The sequence below is a fragment of the Mustelus asterias genome, chromosome 9 (genome assembly GCF_964213995.1).
Source record: "Mustelus asterias chromosome 9, sMusAst1.hap1.1, whole genome shotgun sequence".
Classification (NCBI taxonomy): domain Eukaryota; kingdom Metazoa; phylum Chordata; class Chondrichthyes; order Carcharhiniformes; family Triakidae; genus Mustelus; species Mustelus asterias.
The window spans coordinates 56,765,943-56,788,018 of NC_135809.1; the positions used below are offsets into that span (position 1 = coordinate 56,765,943).

General features: G+C 41.1%; 1 protein-coding gene across 2 annotated transcripts in view; it reads right to left on the reverse strand.

Annotated features, from left to right (window-relative positions):
- The window catches only part of caprin2 (caprin family member 2), a 74,948-nt gene that overhangs the window by 49,369 nt on the left and 3,503 nt on the right, over nt 1-22,076 (reverse strand). For both annotated transcript variants that reach the window (XM_078221210.1, XM_078221209.1), the window contains exons 3-14: nt 21,866-21,952; nt 21,044-21,282; nt 18,391-18,473; nt 18,084-18,236; nt 13,401-13,447; nt 11,753-12,124; nt 11,640-11,681; nt 10,255-10,386; nt 9,217-9,295; nt 6,733-6,776; nt 2,999-3,106; nt 473-586 (exon numbers count right to left, since the gene is read on the reverse strand). In XM_078221210.1, the coding sequence (XP_078077336.1) occupies nt 473-586; nt 2,999-3,106; nt 6,733-6,776; nt 9,217-9,295; nt 10,255-10,386; nt 11,640-11,681; nt 11,753-12,124; nt 13,401-13,447; nt 18,084-18,236; nt 18,391-18,473; nt 21,044-21,282; nt 21,866-21,952 (1,500 nt within the window). The remainder of the gene's footprint in view (nt 1-472; nt 587-2,998; nt 3,107-6,732; nt 6,777-9,216; nt 9,296-10,254; nt 10,387-11,639; nt 11,682-11,752; nt 12,125-13,400; nt 13,448-18,083; nt 18,237-18,390; nt 18,474-21,043; nt 21,283-21,865; nt 21,953-22,076) is intronic.

Sequence of the window (22,076 nt, forward strand, 5' to 3'; positions counted from 1 at the left end):
AGATATTTATACATATTCTTACTAACCCTTGACAACTACAAATCCCTTAGTATTAAAAACAAGAACTAAGGGCTTGAATGAAATCAGCAAACACCACAATTCTAACCTGTCAGTCGGGTGTAATGTGCACAAGACAACTACATTCACTGTCCCCATTACATAATGGAAAGGCAGAAACCCATGTCAACTCCTCCCCAATATTCAGCTCCAAATTTGTGATTTGCATATAAGTAGAAGTTAAAGGGGGAGGTTTTCTACAAATACTAGTTTCCCACCCACTCACCAACCACCTCCACCCCCCATCTAAATAATAGGTTAACAGTGAATTAAAAACCTTCCCCTACACAAATTAGAACTAGATGCTGGATTGTACTGTGCAGCATTTGCAGAACTTACACAAAACACAAGGTTTGGGAGACATCTCAGATTAGAAGCTTTATGCTTCAGGTAGTCGAACCACAAAAGCACTCACCTGATTTGTCTCCAGGGACTTTTGTGTTAAAGATTCACTGATGGGTGTGCTCACTTGGTACATCTGCGGTGGTGGAACGTATGCTTCACTTTCTGAGTTGCGTACAGCCGAATTCTAAGGATAGAGTCAAGAGTCAAGCCTAGCCATTTTTAAATTACTAGTCTTCCTTCATTATCAAAGAACAGATAGGTTGGTGGGAGTAGACAGGTAGGTGGCAGATGAAGCTCAATGTGGAGATGAGAGTTCTTTTAGTAGGAACAACATGAACAAAAATAAGAGGTGTAATTCTTAAGGGGTGCAGGAGCAGAGGGACCTGAGTGTATATGTGCATAGATTTTGCAGGACAGGTGGAGGCAGCAGCCCCATGTACTTTATATAATAAAGTATATAGTATTCAGGATTTTATTAATAGGGCATGAAGTACAAGAGCGAGGAGATTATGCCGAGTTTATAACAAGACCAGTTAGACCAGACATGTACTATTGCGTACATTTCTGGGTGCCACACTATAGGAAGGATGAGAACGCATCGGAGTGCACAGAAGTGGTTTACAAGAAAGTTATGAAACTAGATTGGAGAGGTTGCAGCTGGGCTGTTCTCCTTGGAACTGTGGCCAAGAGGAGATTTGATAGAGATATCCAAATTCATGGAGGGCTGAACAGTAGATAGGGAGAATCTGTCCCCATTTGTTAAATAGAGAACAGGAGGACACAGACCAAGTGATGTACAAAAGCAGCAAATTTGTGGTGCAAGAAAAGTACTTTTTCCATACAGCCAGTGGTTCAGGTCTGGTACTTTCTCCACACTGAATGGTTAAGGACTGGAATGCACTGCCTGACAGGTGGTGGAGGCAGGTTCAATCAAGGCATTCAAGAGGGTAGATGATTATTTGAATAGCAACGGCACTAAGTCATGATGTTCATTTGAACAGTTGATGCAGATGTGATGGGCCAAACAGCCTCCCTTCTGCCCCATAACAATTGTGTTATATCAAACAGCTGTAGTTACTTGACCAAATCTTGAATTAAGACTTTGTGTCCCGTGAGCTTGCTACCTTGGAGAGGTGGAAATGCAAAGCCAACCATCCATCTCAACCTTAAGGATTTATCATCGTAAAGGCAAATTGTGCACATTCCTTCCTTCTTTAAGAATCACAGTGTCACTACTACCTCCCTTTAACCAAGTTAAATATGTAAAACTGTTTTGGTTCACAGGAAGGAAAAACAATCAGGAATTATTCTATGGCATCAGCAGAGGTGAGCAACATGTATCCTGCACAAAACTGCAGTGCAGATTACTAGTAGAGCCACATCTGTAATACTCAAGTGCAATGTTTAGTATCCAGTACCAATGGGGAAAATCTAACCATTTTTAGAAATGCTGTTCCCACTCCAAGATATAATGCCTTGACAGAACAAAAAAGGTTGAAGAACTAGCAGTGATTAAGATTTATTTTCTTCAATGGACGTGGTGTTTACACCAAATTCTCCTTAAATAACCCTTTGCTTCCCACTCTCCCAGTAATGCTCAATTAAAAATTAAATGTTCCTATAAGAAAAAGGTCCACTAATACTCAGATGCATTAAAGTAAAAATAGATTAAATGTTACAGGACAAGCAGTATTAGTGATAGTCATAATGAAATGACTCAATTTATAAAACACAATATATAGTAAATTGAGCACAGCTAGGAATCTGCAGGGGAAAGGGCCTAAGTATTACTGGGCTGGATTGGCCAAATATCTTCCCTCCATCTCATCCATTCCCCAGCTCACTGAAAAGATGTGCCACATGGAGAAGCATAGCCTTCCTACTACAAAGCGAAATAAAGGTAACAAACACTGAACTCATTGATGGGAGGCAGGACTTGCTGTGGTTCCAATACATAGTCAGAACAGCAAAAGATTGATGAAGGTTTTTAAAAAAATCTTCCACAAAGAATTTTTTTTTTTTAAAAAAAGCACTTAGCTTTTTTCCTTCAGGTACAGATAAAATGGTTAATGCAAAAGATAAATGTGTTTACTCCCTATAATACCACTCAGTAGAGCACTGGGTACAGCTGGTCTATTCAAGTAGTGAAATCTCTTTTGTCGGGAATTCTTTAATAATTGGCCAAAATAAAAATAGGGAGGGTACTCTGGCACTTCATAAGCAGTTCTAAACTTTTGACTCAGGAAATGTTGATGGTTCAAAGAATCAATTTCATAAGACCATACTTCGGCTTCATTTCACAAAAAAAAAACCAACATCTAACAACTATTTATCAACTGATTGCATAAAGCCTGAACTAAGTGTTAACTTGGGTCCATCTTTGGAGAGAAGTTATTTAGTGTTGATGATAAAAAATGCCAGTCCAGATCACAAGGTGGTTGTATCATGTCCCTAATGTTTGCCATTTGCAAATAGACAAATAGGAACAACGGTGTTCAGATTGTGTTTAGAACAAGTCATGTCACAACCAGAGTCCATATCTACAGTTACAAATTCATAAATGAGATAGGCAGGGAAGTCAATTATAAAATCTCACCTGTGGTGTTTGCCCCGAAAGATCAGATGTGGAACCAGATAGTGAAGACTGGTCATCCGAACCGGAACTGGCCCCAATATTGGAAAGGACACTCAATTCTGAAGCAGGCTGTGAAAGAGTAGAGGGGTTTAGAGTGGCAGTGCAAAATAAATACAACAGGTTCTCCACTATCCATTAAAATGATACTCCTGAGCTAGTCCACAGTGACAGCTTTACACAGCCCAGACAATACTGCAAGAATTGGAGGTTCATTTGCTACATAGTTCAGTCATGTCAGCTGTTGTTGCAAGTATGGTGGCTTTCCATTGGAGTTTGTCATTGGGAAGGTTCTGCAGTCATTTCCTTGATATTGCTAATGATGCTCCAAGTAGGAAAAAAAGCAATGGGAAACTAGAGGATAATTGTTGAAACGACTAGGCATTTTGATCAAATAAAATAAATAGGGATAATTTCCTGTGGTTGGAGAGTCAGGAATCAAGGGAAAAAAATTACACCCCTTAAAGAAGTGGCAGTAACAAAATCTACAAGGATTTTCATAAATGTTTTCTCAAAAGAATTATGGGAAAAGAAAGAAAGATAGTGGGTAGCTCAAATTGACAGGATATAATTGAAAGATCTGACAGGATATAATTGAAAGATTTCAAAGATACTAAACCAGGTAACAAGGAGATGTGATCAAAATGGATCTAAAATTAGGCAACTGAAAATTAGGCAACTGAAAAGCCTGTTATTGTATCACATATTGGCAGTGCACTGCCAATAAACAGTAACCTCAGCCTTTTACAAGTAGAACCAGAGTCCAGGTTGTTTTCCCATATTGAAAGCACTGTCAACCGTTTATCTGGGAGTATTGCTCTTCAGCCTAACATTCTTTTGAATTACACTGAAGAGAAACAATTATCTATGATCAGAAGGAATCAGTTAACAGGAGACTCAAACTGGAAAAGGCATTGTTTGGATCCCAAAGGACACTGAATTTGTGGACGGTGGTCATTCTCCTTCCAAATGTCTGCCAGATTAATGGTGCAACAAATATGCTATCATTCAAGAAACCACGAGTCAGACAGCTATCCAGCAGGGGACACCTGGAGAGGCAAGAGACACATTGCATATCCAAGTGTTGCCAGGCTAAAGATCCTTGCGGATTCTTTGAAACTGTGCACGCCTTAGAAGCAGGAAGATCATGCTCTTTTCTCTTGCCGCCACACCTCATACTGCATATGGCAACTTTAATCGGAAATGTCTCAAAAGAATAAGTTTTTTTTTAAAGTCCACTAAGCTGTATTAAGAGTCATCAAGGAGTTTTACTAAAAATCTGTTTAAAAGAACTTCCAGATCTAATGTGACCAGAATTCTGTCAAGTCAGTGCTGAGATCCTCTAATTCTATCCTTTAATAAGAAATGTTCCCATACTCTAGCCTCTGCAGTGGACCATGCTTGTATAATGTGCGAGTGTATGGGGGTTTGAATATTTACCCCACCCACCCCCAGGGGGAAAATCACTGCACTACAACTTGCATGTTCAAGTTGCATAAAAGATTTCGTAAACCATTTTTGCATGTTCATCAAAAGAAGCCTGGTTAGAGTCTTTGATACTGTTGTTCCCAGTATTTTTAAAAATTGTCAGTTTTGTGGATAAGGTAGTCTTTTAAATAATTACAACCAATAGGGAAGTGGCACTAGAATTGATTGCACACTGATGGGCCATAACTGTCTGCAATAGCAAACAAGCTCCAAGTTGACCCATTGGATCCCATGGGATAAAGGGGGAGGTGGCTAGATGGGTGGAGAACTGGCTTGGTCATAGAAGACAGAGGGTGGTAGTGGAAGGGTCTTTTTCCGGCTGGAGGCCTGTGACTAGTGGTGTACCGCAGGGCTCTGTATTGGGACCTCTGCTGTTTGTGATTTATATAAATGATCTGGAAGAAGGAGTAACTGGGGTGATCAGTAAGTTTGCGGACGACACAAAACTGGCAGGACTTGCAGATAGTGAGGAACATTGTCAGAGGCTACAGAAGGATATAGATAGGCTGGAAATTTGGGCAAGGAAATGGCAGATGGAGTTCAATCCTGATAAATGCGAAGTGATGCATTTTGGTGGGAATAATGTAGGGAGGAGCTACACGATAAATGGAAGAACCATAAAGGGTGTAGACGCAGAGGGACCTGGGTGTGCAAGTCCACAGATCTTTGAAGGTGACGTCACAGGTGGAGAAGGTGGTGAAGAAGGCATATGGCATGCTTGCCTTTATAGGACGGGGCATAGAGTATAAAAGTTGGGTTCTGATGTTGCAGATGTATAGAACGTTGGTTCGGCCGCATTTGGAATATTGCGTCCAGTTCTGGTCGCCACACTACCAGAAGGACGTGGAGGCTTTGGAGAGAGTACAGAGGAGGTTTACCAGGATGTTGCCTGGTATGGAGGGGCTTGGTTATGAGGAGAGATTGGGGAAACTGGGGTTGTTCTCCTTGGAAAGACGGAGGATGAGGGGAGACTTAATAGAGGTGTATAAAATTATGAAAGGCATAGATAGGGTGAACGGTGGGAAGCTTTTCCCCGGGTCGGTGGTGACGTTCACGAGGGGTCATAGGTTCAAGGTGAAGTGGGGGAGGCTTAACAGATATCAGAAGGACATATTTCACACAGAGGGTCGTGGGGGCCTGGAATGTGTTGCCGGGCAAAGTGGTGGAGGCGGACACACTGGGAACGTTTAAGACTTATCTAGACAGCTATATGAACGGAGTGGGAATGGAGGGATACAAAAGAGTGGTCTAGTTTGGACCAGGGAGTGGCGCGGGCTAATTGTTCCTTGTTTCTCGTTTCAAGGCTTCATTCTATGATCATCTTGCTGGTGCCAGTACAGAGCGAGACTGCGGATAGTTGGGAACCTGTCTCGGGGGCAGGGAATTCATATGGTGTTCGTGGAAGTGGAAATGACTAGGGTTGGGAAGCATTTTCCGATCAGGGCCATTGTGATCTCCTGGACTCGTTTCGATCGCCTCAGGGGGTCGGAGAGGAATTTCCCAGATTTTTTTTCCCCATATTGGCCCTGGGGTTTTTCACTCTGGGTTTTCGCCTCTCCCTGGAGATCACATGGTCTGGAATGGGGGGGTGGGGGTGAGTTAATAGGTTGTAATGAACAAAGCATCGTAGCTGTGAGGGACAGCTCGGTGGATAGGATATTGGTATGTAGATAGGCTGGAAAATTGGGCGGGGATCCTGGATTCAGGATTCAATCCTGGACCGGGGAGCGGCGCGGGCTTGGAGGGCCGAAGGGCCTGTTCCTGTGCTGTATTGTTCTTTGTTCTTGACAAGGCCCCCATTAGGCACAGCAGCACTAGTGAAGTCAAATCTCATAAGCCAGCCATCTCCAGCAAGAGTTTGTGCAATTTTTCTACTTTATTCAAATTATAAGCCATTACAATAGCTGCTCTCAAGATGTACAAAAGGAACATCTGTACTATAAACAGTCATGGCACTATCAGTTTCAGTTGAGTGGTGCACCCAACTGTTAGCTGTATGCTTATAGGCCGTACAAGAACTCATGGTGGCAGTTAAATTGCCAAGTTTAACACGAAATACTCAACTCCACAAATGCCCTCCCGCTGTCGCCAGACAGCATTTGGAAACTGGCATTCTAATTCCCAATGCAGGGAAGAGGAGCACTACAACCATCAGCTTCCACACAGTTCCATCAGTCAAAGTCAGCCAAATGTAAAAAGTTAGTTCTTACCTTGGGTGGGGATGGAATGGCTTCAGTCTTGCTTTGTTTTGGAACTACCAAGAAAAACACATTAGACTGGCTGGCACAGCAGACAAGGAGAAAACTGCCCAGTTTAAATGAAAAGTCCAATTTATAGTTATTAATGAGTCATGAACTTCAGCTTCTCTAGAGGCTTAAGACAATTGAGGGGTGTGGGGATGAAAGTGAATGAAGAAGCAATGCCAGATTTAATTCGCACACTCCAGAGACTGGAACACAATCTATGCTGATCTCTGCTGTACTATCTGACAACATGTATAATGTTTGTCTTCATGGTCCCTATAGAAAGAAACCATGACACTAGCAGGCAAGTTTGCCTGGCATCACAGCCAACATTAAGTGTCACATATATTGGACCTTGCTGTGCAAAAACTGGCTATTTTCTAGAGTCTACACTTTAAAACAAAATGCTGCAAATAAACAGGTCTGGTAGCATCTGTGGAGTAATACATTTTAACTCACTCTAGAGACATACTCTCCAGGTCTGGCAGTATTTTCAGCATTTTCCATTTCTCAAAATTTCCTACAATTGTTATTTCAGTTCTTCAAAAAGTAATTCTTTTGTTGTAAAGTACTTTGGAACAGAGGGAATGCAAAGGTCATGTTGAGGCAATTATTTTCTTCCTCCAGCACTGAAGACACAATACATTAGGCAAAACATAATGTGGTTCAGTTGTGTCCAGTGCTCTCAATGCATCCACTGCATTGTTACATAATTACCATAGCTGATCAAGGGAATAGTTAAGCATGCTTCAAATATTTTGAGCATCCGAGAGATTCACAATCACTTTGTTTGAAGAATTTAACCTCATGCAAGTCAGTGAATAGGTCCAAGGTGCATCAGTAGGTCATGTTTGAAGTTTTAAGCATGGAGACCATTAGGAAATGAACTCTACATGCACTCACTACAAAAATAGCATTATAATTAAATAGTGTACCTTTTCCTTCTGAGGGCTAACAATCAAGAACAAATTGTCAAACTTCAACGGGCAATACAAAATGCATATTTTAAAAATCGGAGGAAAAAATAGCTCAGTTAACCTTAGTCCCATAATAGTATTATGGGACTAAGATGATCACTAACTAGTGCCTACTGTGCAGAATAAAAGCAAAATACTGCAGATGCTGGAAATCTTATAACAGAATATTGGAAAAACTCAGCAGCTCTGCTTGAAACGTCAACCGTCTCTCCCCCCTCCCCACAACAGAACGTTACAAACACCCCTCCCCCACAGATGCTGCCAGACCAGCTGGGATTTTGCTTTTTAATATACAGCATTTGCTGTTTTAGTATAAGCCCACAGAGTTTCTCTTTGAAAGACTTAATCATAACACTTTAATCACTAAAGCATTGAGAATTGTCCAAGGACTAGAATTCTCAAATGTTAACACTTGACCAAGAGCTTAAATCAAAAGGTTAATTTATAAAATGACATCCTGAGGGGAGGGAATGCTAAAGCACGAGGCCAAGCTGTAAAACAGCTGGAGGATTACATACGAGGTCACGTCAAGGGAACAGAGATCTGGCAAGGGTGGAGCAAGTTTGTGACCGGAGGGATTAAGCTTTGGAAATTTAAACAAAAGAACCTTAATTGAGGTACTGGGAGCACAAGTATTTTTTTTTTTTAAAAAGTCCACAAAAACCTAACATACTGAGAGCTACTTTTTAAACAAAATTACATCCGTCTGATCTGAGACACTTCTTACTGTGTTTATCCCAGTCCAACGCCGGCATCTCCACATCATGATCTGTGAAGGGCCTGGCAGTTGCACTTGGGCTCAGGAAATGCAATACAAGACCACATCCAACAGTTCCACTTCAGTCACATGGGAATCAGCAGCTAAAGGTCAGAGCAAATCTCTCTCCTTGCTGGTTGTGCACTTCCCAGAAAGCAGCAATTCACTAAAAATACATGATTAGTTTCAGGCTTGGTCTGTCTCATCAGTTAAAAGGACGAGAGCGAGCCACATTTGATTTTTCAACAATTAAATCCATCTGGTCCAGCATCTTATATGGACTCTCAGTTTCTCTCCCGACAGATTGCTGAGTTTTTTCAGCATTGTAATTTCAGGTCTCCAGCATTTTGCCTTTATTAAATCCATTCACTAACCTGAAAACTGTAGCAACATTTAATTCTCCAAAAATTGTGCCATTACTAAATCGCAGATCTTGCCAATGCTCAAACACAAGCCCTTCTGCTTTTCTCACGTACATACTTCAAGTGAACAATTTCTTGATGCCAGATGTCTACTAGCAAGTGTTAACACCCATTAAAAGTTTTAAACAAAGTGCCTTGCTTTAAAGCTCTTACAACTCATCAAAACCCAACTTCAGATATCCAAGCACAAGTATAGCTTTAAATTAGAATGGCTGCATGTTGGTTACCTTGCACTGCAGGTGGAAGTAGTTTAACTGAGGTCCAATAATAAATCTTAGTCAGAAAAGCACCATACCTGCAGTGTTGAGAGAGATTGCAGCCTTTTGTGATCCAATAGCACTTTGTGAAGGGGTGTCAGAATCCAACATAGAATCCTAGGATTGTAATAACAAAAAAATGTTCAAGTTGACTAGTAGTTCAAATAAATGGAGCAGCGTAACATTCAAATTGTTTAATGCAACATAACAAAAAAGCAATTATTAATTCATAGATAAGACTACAGAACTAAACAGAAAACACTGATAACTGGTGAAGTGACTTGAACAGGTCATCCTGGTCACTTGGCCTTTAGCCAAACAGTGTTCCATTCCGTTAATAACCAATAACATTCAGCACAACATTTCTGCATTGAGCTTTGGTAGGTGATGGAACACCAACCAGTCTCATTCCCCATCAACATCCTTCCTAGTTGCATCCTGATTTCAATTACATTCCAGCTAAGATCTAACCACCTTTTGTAAAGATATTCTAATTTGTTGAAGGAAAAAACATTCCAGGCTAAGGGATTTATTGCCCACCCCCAACAGCCCAAAGTGATTGGAGCCACCTTGAACCACTGAATGTCATGTGGAGTAGGTACATTAGTCAAAAAGTCATTCATTTATTTTATTTAACAACCTTCCCAACTGGTCTTGTCAAATTCAAATATCTGTGTATACACGATTTGTTCCCCATTTCAAATTTTATTTAGCTTAAAAAAGGCTGCGTCTTCTTGCCAACATGTACTTGCATAGCTCATCTATGTTCTCCTGAAGTCGACTATTTTTAAATTCAAGTCATCTGCATACATGTACCAAATCTAGGATCCCCAAGAGGCCTGGGGAGCAAGCTGCAAACACTGCCATTCTACATTGTCCCTTTAATTCTTTCCACACTGCCACTGTCCTTCAAATGCTAACAAGTCTATTTGCCATTTCAAGTTCCTTCTGAAAAATCTATATAAAAAATGCCAATTGAAGCTTATGATCAAGAGTAACTGGTGAAAGGAAAAATACAAAAACATTTTATTAGAACACTGGGACAGGAACCTACAATGTGCAAAAAAAATACATGCCTGAATGAAATGACATGTCCCTTGTATTTGGGACATCAGGTCTTGAAGCTTCTGCCTCCTGAGTTCTGGATCCTTTGGCAGTGACGAGTTTGAGCAGAACTCTCCAGTAACCTGCTGCACCACCTTTGACACCTAACAAAAGGATTTAAACCAGTTCACAAGAGGAGTTCCTCATTAAAATTCAAACCAAGGAAACAGCTGCTTAAAACAGGATCATCCAATTATTTCAGCAAATGCTACAATTAACTTTATGTAGCAACTATCTTTCCAGTATTTGCTCGACAATGACAACCATATGATATTTTAAACCCTTTGAAAATGCAGGTGCATGCAAAGTCTTGCACTACCTTTGAATGAGCAGTGCTATATTGCACTGATTTGTGGTACCGAGCAGAAAAAAGGGGAACCTATTAGCTAATCAGGGTTAGAAGAAATGCTAGTGCTTTAGATCACCCCTCAAGTCCCAGTTGGTCAACCAGATTGTTGGCTGTGGCATTTTTTCCCTCATACTGAAACAATTGGAAGTTATTGTAGATTTACCAAAAGTGAACAAAAAAATAAATTCCCAGCTAGGTGATGGTTGCAAGCTTTTCCTTGGTGTCAGTTACTAATTTCCATCATGCACATCCAAGAAATATAACCTGGATCCACAACTAACTGCAAAATATTCTGCTCAAGTCAGATGGCAAAAAGAGGCTAGAAAACCAAAGAAGAATTTTGCTTTTCAATCGAGAAGTGCGTTTCTGGTAGCAAGGTGAACTTACCCAAGGCGAGTCCAGCACGCAAGTAATCCTGTACATTGTCACCATGGTTCCTGGGACTCATGAAAATAATCCCCCCTCCCCAGGGCCCCAAAACAAGGAGACAAAATCTTTTGCTACAATACATATGAAACTAGAAACCAATAGACATCAACAAGAGCCCAATCTGAAAACAAGACCCAGCTGAAAGGGGCGTGGGAGACTGTTTCATCACTTTAGCCAACCTCAAGCTTTAGATACCTGTCCTCCAATACATAACCTACACTACCAGTCAGGTGAAAAGCCATTTTAAATCATGCGTTGGGTCAGAGCATGCTAGCCAATTTAACACTATGGCACATTTCCTTCCTTATCCACAACCAAAAGGTAGGTATAGAGTAGAATTTGCTGAAATTGAGTTTGTTAGAGAGCAAATGTGGGGTTCGAGATCTACTTGATTGGCTGTAGGCTCATTCCAAAAATTAGGTCCATTAGAAGAAAAGAAATTCCTTTTGTTATTTGTGTTCCAAAGCTTCACCCCACCATAGTTGCCAACAGCAAAGTTAAAAATGTGTGCGCCATTTTCACAAACAAGCCATTCATCACCACCAGTAGGTGCTTCAAAGCAAATTAGGTTTTACCCACTTGCTTTGCTTCAGTTTCGTGTTTTGATATACGATCCCGTTTCTAAAGAGAAAAAGAGGACCATTAGTCATGAAATACAAGCATTTCCTGGCCAAAGCCTGCTACCTTCTCACCTCTTTGGGCTCAGGCAGATTTCTCTTTGGTTCAGCTGATTCTTTCGGGACGGATCCCGATTCCCACCTCGGTGTCTCCGGCACGTCAGCATATTGTACATCCCACTTTTTGGGCTGTTCCTCCAGCTTCTGATTGACGTACTCTGTACCCCATTTTTTGAGGGGTTCCTTGTCCTGTTTTGTATCAATGTACTCGTCGTCCCACTTTTTAGGGGGCGTTTCCTCATGCTGCTTTCTACTGACGTAACCAGTGTCCCATTTTTTGGGAACATCCTCTTGCTTCCTGCTAACATACTCTGCTTCCCAGTTCCTTGGTTTCTCTGGCTGTTTTACAGCATAGTCATTTTTGTTCAGGTATTGCCTATTCAAAAACTAAAAGAAACAAGTTTGATTACATTTAACTCCACTCACCACTATGAGCAAAGCATCAGAACAAACACTTAGACAAACTCCCAATTTCTGCTCATTCTACTGAAGTGGAAAAGGCTAATTGCTCACTATCCTCCAATGATGAGCACAAGTCCAGCACAAAAGTTATCACTGCTCAAGAGATGATTGTTGAGGCAACCTCTGATCAAAAGCGAAGATGATCAGTCCAGCAGTACAAATTCACCTCACTGAAAAAGCCTCAATGGGTCAGGTTGACAATGAGAAATTAGTGCTTTCACAATGCGGTTACCAATTTCTTCATCGTCAGCTTCAAATCAGTTTCTGTTCAGCTACTTATAAGTGAATCTTGCAAAAGATAAATTCTCTTAAAATAAATCTGGCTTTGAAATATTAATATAAAAGTAAAGTTGCCACAGTCCCACTTGACCATAGACTCTCCCCTCTTTGAGGGAGAGAGCTGACATTGTGATTAACCAGAGAACCACTCAGGCAAGGGGCAAGGTTGAGAAGGCAATCCTTCACGAATAGCCTCAGCAGATATGGAAATTAAACCCGTGCTGTTGGCATAGTTCTGCATCACAAACCAGCTAAAATTTTTTAGCATGAACAAAACGCATTTGAGTGTAAAAAAGCAGCACACTTGGGACAAATTTTCCAGTCCTGCCCACTGAAGGAATCATCACAGGTGGGACGGAGTTTGGCAAACCATTAAAGATCTGTTGACCTTGGGCTGGAATTTCCAGTCTCTGGCTGGGTGCGATTGGAAAATCCCATCCACGGTGAATATTAGTTTATGGTTCAGTGGTAGTAATCTCAAACCCATACGACCTTCTGAGGCATCCAAACTTCAGTTTGGATGCCTCAGAAGATTGCATAATCTAGGCAGACCACTGCAGTACTGAGGGAGTTTGGCATTATTGATAGGGGAGGGGGCTCTCATAAGGTTTGTCCAATACTTAGCAAAACACCAAAAATAAACCTGGTTATTCAACGGTTCTTTGTGGAATCGTGTTGCTGCATTTCCTACATCGAAACAGTGATTGTGAGTCAGAGCATGTGGAAAGCATGATCTAAACAAGTTTTGCTTCCCCAGCCTATTATCGATTTGAAGTGCATATAGGAAAACAGAACCCAACTAAATGCAGCACAAAGTTACCATGTAACTGGTACTCATTTCAAAATTTCCTCTCAACAGTGTAAAAGCCTCCAAAACCCAAATCTGGGGAGGATAGCTATGAGCAAAACTAAAATGATGTACCTCTCTTGGCTGCATTTCACTCGAGCACAAAAAATGCCGGTCAGATTCTGCAATAAAAAAAGCAGCAAGTTTAAAACTCAAAGGTTACAAGTAAGCAACTGCACCAAGTCTAACAGTTCAACATTTTGCTAATCTCCAAGAGGTATCCAGTCATTTCTTTAAGGTTTTCTACCAAGTTTACCCTGAAGCCAGTTTTGAAAACATGGGGCCCCCTACTTACAGCTACACACAAAAACCTTTCGCAAGAGCTGCAAGATCCACAAATATGATGGCATTGGGTTCAAATGCATGATTACTGCCACTGCTATTACAGTTTATAAGATATCAAATCATGTAGGGATTAAATCATTCAATAAGATTGAAAGCTTGACAGAAGACTGCACAAATATGGAAACCCTGTTCAGAATTATATATATTTAAAAGTCAAATGGTCAAAACAATGAAAGAATACATCAGTACTCAATGTTCCTTGCTGTTAAAGTCACCTCTTCACACTTGCAGAATAATTTCATCTTTCCCAAGCATGTGAAAAGGACAGATCATCTTTTCAGGGCAGTTTCTTTATCAAAACTGAAGCACCACATCTTCTGCCCAAGAGGTTTCTTGAGTTGTGCCTTCCTTTATGCGTTTGAAGCAAAAAAAAGGATTCCAAAGTCAAAAAAACTCAATACTGTTAAACTGGGCAAGGCTCCCAAAAATGTGGCTATGCTATTGAAAACCAAGGCCAGTGAACTCATAGGGCTAAGCCCCATCACAAAGCATTCAATCCTATGAAAAAGGAATAGAGCTTCTTCACCCAATCACTAAAGAACCAAAACCACAAAAAAAATTAAACACTTATGGGAAAATGTATGTTTACACTTGCAGAATTAAAGGGAAAGCCCTCATTAGAGCCAATTCTACCAACATGCACTACAGAATAGTTTGTGCAGTGTGACAATACCAAGACTTCTCCACATCCAACCTAAAGGAAAGGATTACATCAGTCCTCGTTCATCAATAGTGGATATTAGGAGGCAAGCTGAAAGATTAAGTTAAATGCAGATTCAGGTCTTAATATTTAATGAAGCCATGCAAGGTACAGAAGCAGTGATTGGGTTACTAAACTAGTAATCTAGACAGCTGAACTAATGGTCAAACTACACAGCAGTCTAGGAATTTAAAGCCAATTATTAAATAAATTTGGATTTTAAATTATGAAACTATATGATAATACAGCAAAACAGTTTAAAACCCACCACATCTCGGGCAAGGCTCAGAAGGCAGGGGCTTCATGAATAACTTCAACCAGTACAGAAATTCAACCCACACTGTCAGCGTTGCTCTGCATCGCTAACCAGCTGTTCAGCCAACTGAGCTAAATGGGCTGCCAAATCATTCAGATCATTATGGTAAAAATCCAATAATATAACTTAGATATTTACAGAACAAGGGGAGGGGAAGTCACGTCAATGGTGGAAAACAGGGCCCTGAAGCAGTAACCACCACCATAGCTTTCCAATTATCCACTGTGGCTCCAGAGCTGAGCGACCATGTTCAGAGAGAAATCCAAGTTGACATCACATGAAAACACACAAGTGATTGGTTGGTGGATATTTTATCTTCAAAACACACCTTACTGCAAGGTTGGGAGTAGCAGTGCTTAATTATAAAATAAAGCACAGAATCGTCACATTGCAGGAGGCCATTTAGCCCCATCATGTCTTAGTACTATTTCCTGCCTTTTCCCCCACTAGTGCCTCGATAGAATCTGCCTCCACACTTGTAAGAATGCATTCAGGACCTGAATCAAAAAAGTTTAGCATGTAATAAAGATGGCCAGGTTGGCAAAGAATTGTAACTGCAGAATGTGGGAGCTCCTGGATGCCAGTGTAATCCAGGGCCATAAGAGATAGGAGCAGAATTAGGCCATTCGGCCCATTGAGTTTGCTCTGCCATTTGATCATGGTTGACTTTTGTCAACCCCATTCTCCCACCGTTTCCCTGTAACCTTTGATCCCCTTACCAATCAAGAACCTATCTAATACACTCAATGAACTGACTTCAACAGCCTTCTGTGGCAATGGATTCCACAGATTCCTCCTCACCTCTGTTCTAAGGGGTCATCCCTTTACTCTTGAGGCTGTGCCCTCGGATCCTAGTCTCTGTGCAGTCAGTGCCTGCAGCTCGAGAAACTTTGATGCAGCCAGCGAGCTAGTGGCCAAGTTGCAGACACTGGTGCAGCAGAGCTGGGGACAGTTAACTGGACACTTTGAGCCATTAAATGCTGAGCCAGTAAAATTCTGGCCAGAGAACAGAATGCTCTGTTGGCCTTGGGCAGGATTTTATGAGCCTCGCCCAAACAAGGTTGTAAAATCCCAGCCTATGTACCAGGCAGCAGTCATAGTCATACCTCTTAGGACAAGGTCTTCTGATTTGGTCAGTGGGCAGGGACAGGAAGGTGTACCCAGAAGGTACAGCCTCAGTCTTTGCCATTGTCCAATAGGTCCGATGTTCTTGCAGCCTGTATGGATGAAAGCAGCAGCAGCAGGGTGGCTGGGCAAACTGACCACAGCACAGGAAGCCATTCAAGTGAGGGGAGTTAAATAATTGGGGACAGTAAAGCCAAGAGCAGGAATCCAGACAGCTGCGTTGTCTATCTGGTCAAGGTTCAGGATATCTGCTCTGGATTGGAGAAGAATTTGCAGTGGGAGGGGAGGATCCAGTGGTCATGGTCCACATATGTACCAATGACAAAGGTTAAAACTAGGAAATAGATTCTGCTTATGGAGTATGACCAGCTAGAGGCCAAGTAGAAACTCAAAGGGAATGATTTCAACATCATGATCTGAGCCACAAAAAAACTTGGCATAGGATAAATCAGATGTGATAAAGGACTGCACTGCTTAAAGACTGGTGTATGAGGAATGGGTTTCAATTCATGGAGCATAGACCCCAGTACTGGGGAAAGTAGGAGCTGCACCATTAATACAGCCTTTACCTGAACAGTGTCTAGTCATAACCAGAGCAATAGAGAGGACTTTAAAATGAAATTAGGGGCAAAGGATTAAGTTGGAGTAAATGAGAAATATAGAGATGGCAAAAGAGCAAGGTAAGAATGTTAATGATCAGAATGTACAAACCAAAGAGTGCACCAAGACTAGAGGTTACAAAGATAGCAGACAGAACTAAAAGGCTCTGTAGCCAAATGTAAGTAGCATTCATAAAGATGAATTAACAGCACAAATTGAAATAAATAATCTGATAGTCATTGGAGACATGGATGCATAGCGACAAAGACTGAGGCATGAATGTTCAAGGATGCATGACATTTAGGAAGGACAGAAAGCAAGGAAAAGGCGAGTAGGTAGCTCTGTTAATGAAGAATGACAGTCCAATAGAGGTGGCCTTAGTTTGGGCATGTGCACGTTTTAGTAGTTAATAAATGTGCTCTTTGATGCAAGAAACCCTTATTTGATTGGTTCCTTATTGCACACAATTAAAGACATTCTGATTTGGAACGGGTACATCCTTGACTAAAGAAAAAAACTTCCTTTGCGGTGATCAATCATGACGACCAAATAGGAGCGCGCTAATTCAATCCCCTCCTCACGGTCATAACAGACCAGCTATACAGTGAGCGTGTAAGAAAGGTACAGCGATTAATCATAGGCGATTTTAATCTGTATATGGATTGAACAAATCAGATCGACAAGAGTTAGCCTGGATCATGAGTTCAGTGTTGTCACAAGTTTCTTAGAGCAACACTTTCGATGGACATAGCAGACAGCATGCCGATCTGGCAACATGCAATAAAATAGGATGTGAATGGCCTAGTGAAGGTGTCCATGAATTTCAGTCTGAGATGGGAGTGCATTTAAGACATTTTTTTTTAAAAAAAAGGGCAATTTTGAGGGCATCTGGCCAAAATGAACTGCAAAATTAGGTCAAGGAGAGATCAATAGATCATGCAGTGGCAGACGCGGAGGAGATATTTCAGAATAATCAGTAAAGATAGTCAATGCCCCATCAATGGCTAAAGTTAAATGTACAATTCTGCAGGTCAGAACAGAGTGTAAAATAAAGCAAATAATTACTAAAAGATTAAGAAATTGAAATACAAGAGAAATTAGAAACATCAAAACTGATACCAAGAGTCTGAGGTATGAGCATTGGTCCGCAAGAATGGGGAATTAATATTGGAAAATAAGGAAATTGCAGGAGATTTGAATAGATATTTTGCATCAGTCTTCACGGTAGACACAAATAATATCCCAGAAGAAACCTGGGGAATGAGGTGAAAGCAAGGAAGGTAAAGTGATCAGCAGGGAAAAGGGAGAGAAAATCAGAAATCAAAAGCTGACAAGTCCCCAGGGCCTAATGGGACTTCAGCCTAGGATCTTGAAAGATACAGCTGCAGATAGTAGATGCATTGGGTGAAATGTTACAGCTACATTATGGTACGAGCAGGGTCAGAAAGGCAATAAGCTGTTCAAAGGTCCATCCATTTCAGCAGGACTGGAAGATCCCACCAACAAAAGTGGCTGTAAAATTCCACCCATTGATTTTAATTTTCTCAAAATTGTCCAGATTCTGGATGCTCCATCAGATGAGAACAAGGAGAGTGACAGAAAGCCGGGCTACCTCATCAGTCATAGAAAAACTGAAAAATATAGGCTAGTGGGATCTTGCCATTTCACATACCAGATTCCTTTCCAGACAAGGCCTTGGAAGTTACTTGCACCTCTTTGATTTTATCTTCAGTGTCATCATCCAGCAACCCATTGTGAGGAACTGGAATTCTATCAAAGTAGGCACAGTTCAATAATTTGCTTATTGCCTCCTTCAGGTGCTTATCTAGGAGAAGAAAAAATTTAGAGGATAGTCACTATTCCGCATCAACAAGAATATTCAGTCCAGAAATTTGAGCATGTATAACTGTCACAAATCTGACAGATATTAGTACACAAGATAAAAGTCCAAATTCACCAAGGAAAAGATTTGAACTTACAGGTGCTACCAGCCACCATTTTATCAGCTCCTTCTAACAGCTCCCACATTTGATTTGACACCAATTCTATTTGATCTTCAAGGCTGAAAAGACAAAACTCAAGGTCATTCCTTTTCACTCCCATCACTGGGGATGTAAACACCAGCACCTCAGTAAATGGCTTGCCTCCCCGTAGCAGGGTATACAGAAATCCCTGCTTTTCAGACTATTAAAACAAGTTTAGTTTAAAATAGGGACCACAGTGTGCCTCCCTTATATATTATATATGTATTGTCTGTACAAGTATCTTTTGAACAAGCATTAGAGTTAAACTGTATTTTTGTATTTTCTTGAGAGTTTTGGCCAACAGACAATTTACCCCTTAGCATAATGGGAAATAAGTTTAATTAGACAGATCTAATGAAGCATAAAGCATATACCCTATTATCAGGGGCAGGCCAGGCAGCTACTGGCATCCAAGGTTATCGAAATGAATGGAAGGATTCAGCTCCTAGCTGTAATGAATAGCTGCAATTCAACCTCCGCTGATAAAGGGACAGAAAACAGACCAGAGAAGATAGCTCCCTTCTAGTTCTCAGGACTGCAGGTGTTAGGAGGCACCCTTGAACCTACCAGATTTGCGTAGGTAAGGTTACTAGGCAACAGGGAAAAGAACTTCTGGGTTCAGTTGACCGATGAATTCCTAATTCTGCTGACAGGTAGAATGCTATTGGCCAAAGTAAATAAAGTGTACTAATGTAATTGGACCGTCCAGCTTGGGTGACAGTTGGGCAGGAGGATCAAATCTTCAGACATGTATATCTGTTGTGCTCATGTGATGTAACGTCAGAGGTTAGAATCTTCTGACCACCTCTCTCCCAATAAGTGGTTGGAGGCTTAGGCGGAGAGATGGCAGATGGAGTTTAATCCGGACAAATATGAGGTAATGCATTTTGGAAGGTCTAATACAGATAGGAAATATACAGTAAATGCCAGAACCCTTAAGAGTATCGATAGACAGAATGATCTGGGTGTACAGGTACACAGGTTACTGAAAGTGACAACACAAGTGGAGAAGGTAGTCAAGAAGGCATACAGCATGCTTGCCTTCATCAGCCATGGCATTGAGTTTAAAAATTGGCAAGTCATGTTGCACCTTTATAGAACCTTAGTTAGGCTGTACTTGGAATATAGTGTTCAATTCTGCTTGCCATCTACCAGAAAGATGGAGGCTTTGGAGAGGGTACAGAAAAGATTTACCAGGATGTTGCCTGGTATGGAGGGCATTAGCTATGGAGAGAGGTTGGAGAAACTTGGTTTGGTCTCACTGGAATGACGGAGGTTGAGGGGCAACCTGATAGAAGTCTACAAGATTATGAGGGGCATGGACAGAGTGGATAGTCAGAAGCATTTTCCCAGGGCAGAAGAGTCAATTATTTTGGGGGCATAAGTTTAAGGTGCGAGGGGCAAGGTTTAAAAGGAGAGGCAAGTTGGTTTTTTAAAAAAAAAACAGAGGGTGGTGCGTGCCTGGAACTCACTGCTGGAGGTGGTCATGTAAGCAGATATGAGAGTGACTTTTAAAGGGCAGAGGCCCCCAGAAGGGTAAGAGATTTTGTTCAGTCAGGCAGCATGGTCAGTGCAGGTTTGGAGGGCTGAAAAGCCTGTTCTTGTGCTGTAATTTTTTTGTTCTTTGTAAGTGTTGGTCAAATAAAAACATCTTAACAGCATACAGTCTTCACAAGTCTGTTAAGCTAAGATCAGCTGAATGCAAGACCGCTCCCCACCCCCCCCCCCCCTCTCCCACCCACTGGGAAGCCCCAGGAAAATCCCCTTGCACCCCCAATGACATGGAAATGTATTAAATCTGTTCCAAACCAAAAATCAGAGGCAGAGGTGCAGTTTCATCCCAAGAAATAGGTTTAGATACTGGATTAATACACTCAAGACATTACTGTAAAACCTGCTATCAAAAATTCTTCTTGCATTCACTTTCTCAAGGAACACTGCAGGAAAACAAGGCTATAAGCAAACATATATAGCTCATTAGCAATATTAAGTGAGACAGGAAGTAGTGCTGAGTGCATAGTTGCCCCCATGATGCTAATTGATGGCAATTTCAACCTCTGCAGCAACCAAGACATCACTTGATACCACGGCAACACTGCCACCATCCAAATCAGAGTGGAAAAGAAAAATCTCTTCCAAAGACTCACTCCCACAAAAACAGTTGTTCACCAGTGATAACAGATACTCCACTTTAATCTATTCTAACCCCTTGCTGTGCTCCACACACAGTTGCCTTCCTATATCAAGGTGCTCCTTCGAGATTGATACTAAAATGGAACAAAGATATGGAGATTCTCAAACATCTCTTCCAGGCACTCCCAACTGTTAATCTTGTTTCACAAGTCTATAGAAGCATCACTTTAGATGGATGGCTAAATTTGCTGATCACCTATCTACATTTCAAAAGCAGAGTGTTTGAATTGCAAGTAAATATGACTAATATCCATTTTAGAGCCTGGAACTCCCTACCCAACAGCATTTTCACCACAAGGACTGCACTCTCTCAAGGGGCAACCAACGAAAGTCAGTGGCAACCATTAAGCCAAGGAGAGGTTTTGTAAATGCCAAACAGATGAAGCAAACCACCTCATGTCAAGCCATTACTTACGACATTCTTTCATCCCTTTCAGGGCAAGCAAGTTTGCAGAAGTCCTTGAGGAAGTTGATTTCCTTCCGTGAAATAATAAATGCACCATTAATGCCATCTCTGAAGTCATTCTGAACATGCTCCTGTTTGAAGTTCTCTAGTACATATTTAATATGCAATACTGTACGAAGACGGCGCTTCTCCATTTCTGTCCTCATAAGTTGCTCACGTCGTAGCGTTTTCTTTTGTGCTTTTAGCAGCTGTTCAAAATAAAATATAATGGAGTTTACACCAAAATCTAATGCTCCCTTTGATAATTAGTCCAATTAACTGATTAGTCAACCAACTAGACCAGATTAAGACACAGGCCTAGGTTCAATTCACTAATCTCAGTTTGAAGTGGCACAGCAAATGGCCTTCACATGCTTTCATTCAGGGATTTGGGAAGGAAAGGAGAAATTAGTTCACGCTCTTTAGATCACTGTCCTTTATCAACCTTAAGATGTTAGTGTAAATTTGCATTTCCAGCAGACCGCACACAAAGCTGCCTAAACCAGAGGCAATTTTAAACCCAAATACTAAAAGATTGCACAATTCCAATCTGCCAACTGGAATTGACATCGTTAAAACATGACAATTAAAGTAAGATATCACATCCAAGCATGATTGGTAACCAATTATTCAATGTTGGCTTAGCAAATTGAAAGCTTAGCTGTTGCAGCAACGGTAATTCCATATCTTGACATTTACAACAATCAGGGACAGCAGATAGCACGATACAACTTCAACTGCAGTACTCATTATCCAACCCTCAAACCCTTAACAGCAAATGAAAGATCTTACCTCTTGGTTGAGTGCAACAAAGGTTTTCTGCAGCTCCTTGGCAAATTCCAGATTATGAATTACTTCTTCATATTTGTCTACGGCATCCTGTGAAAGACGGCATTATGGTTTTGTTTCAGACATTAACAAACCCAAGACCTCAATGACTCTAATGTCACTCAGGGATTGTCAAGCTTTGCTTATGGCATCTTAGCAAGAGGGGCCAGTTTAC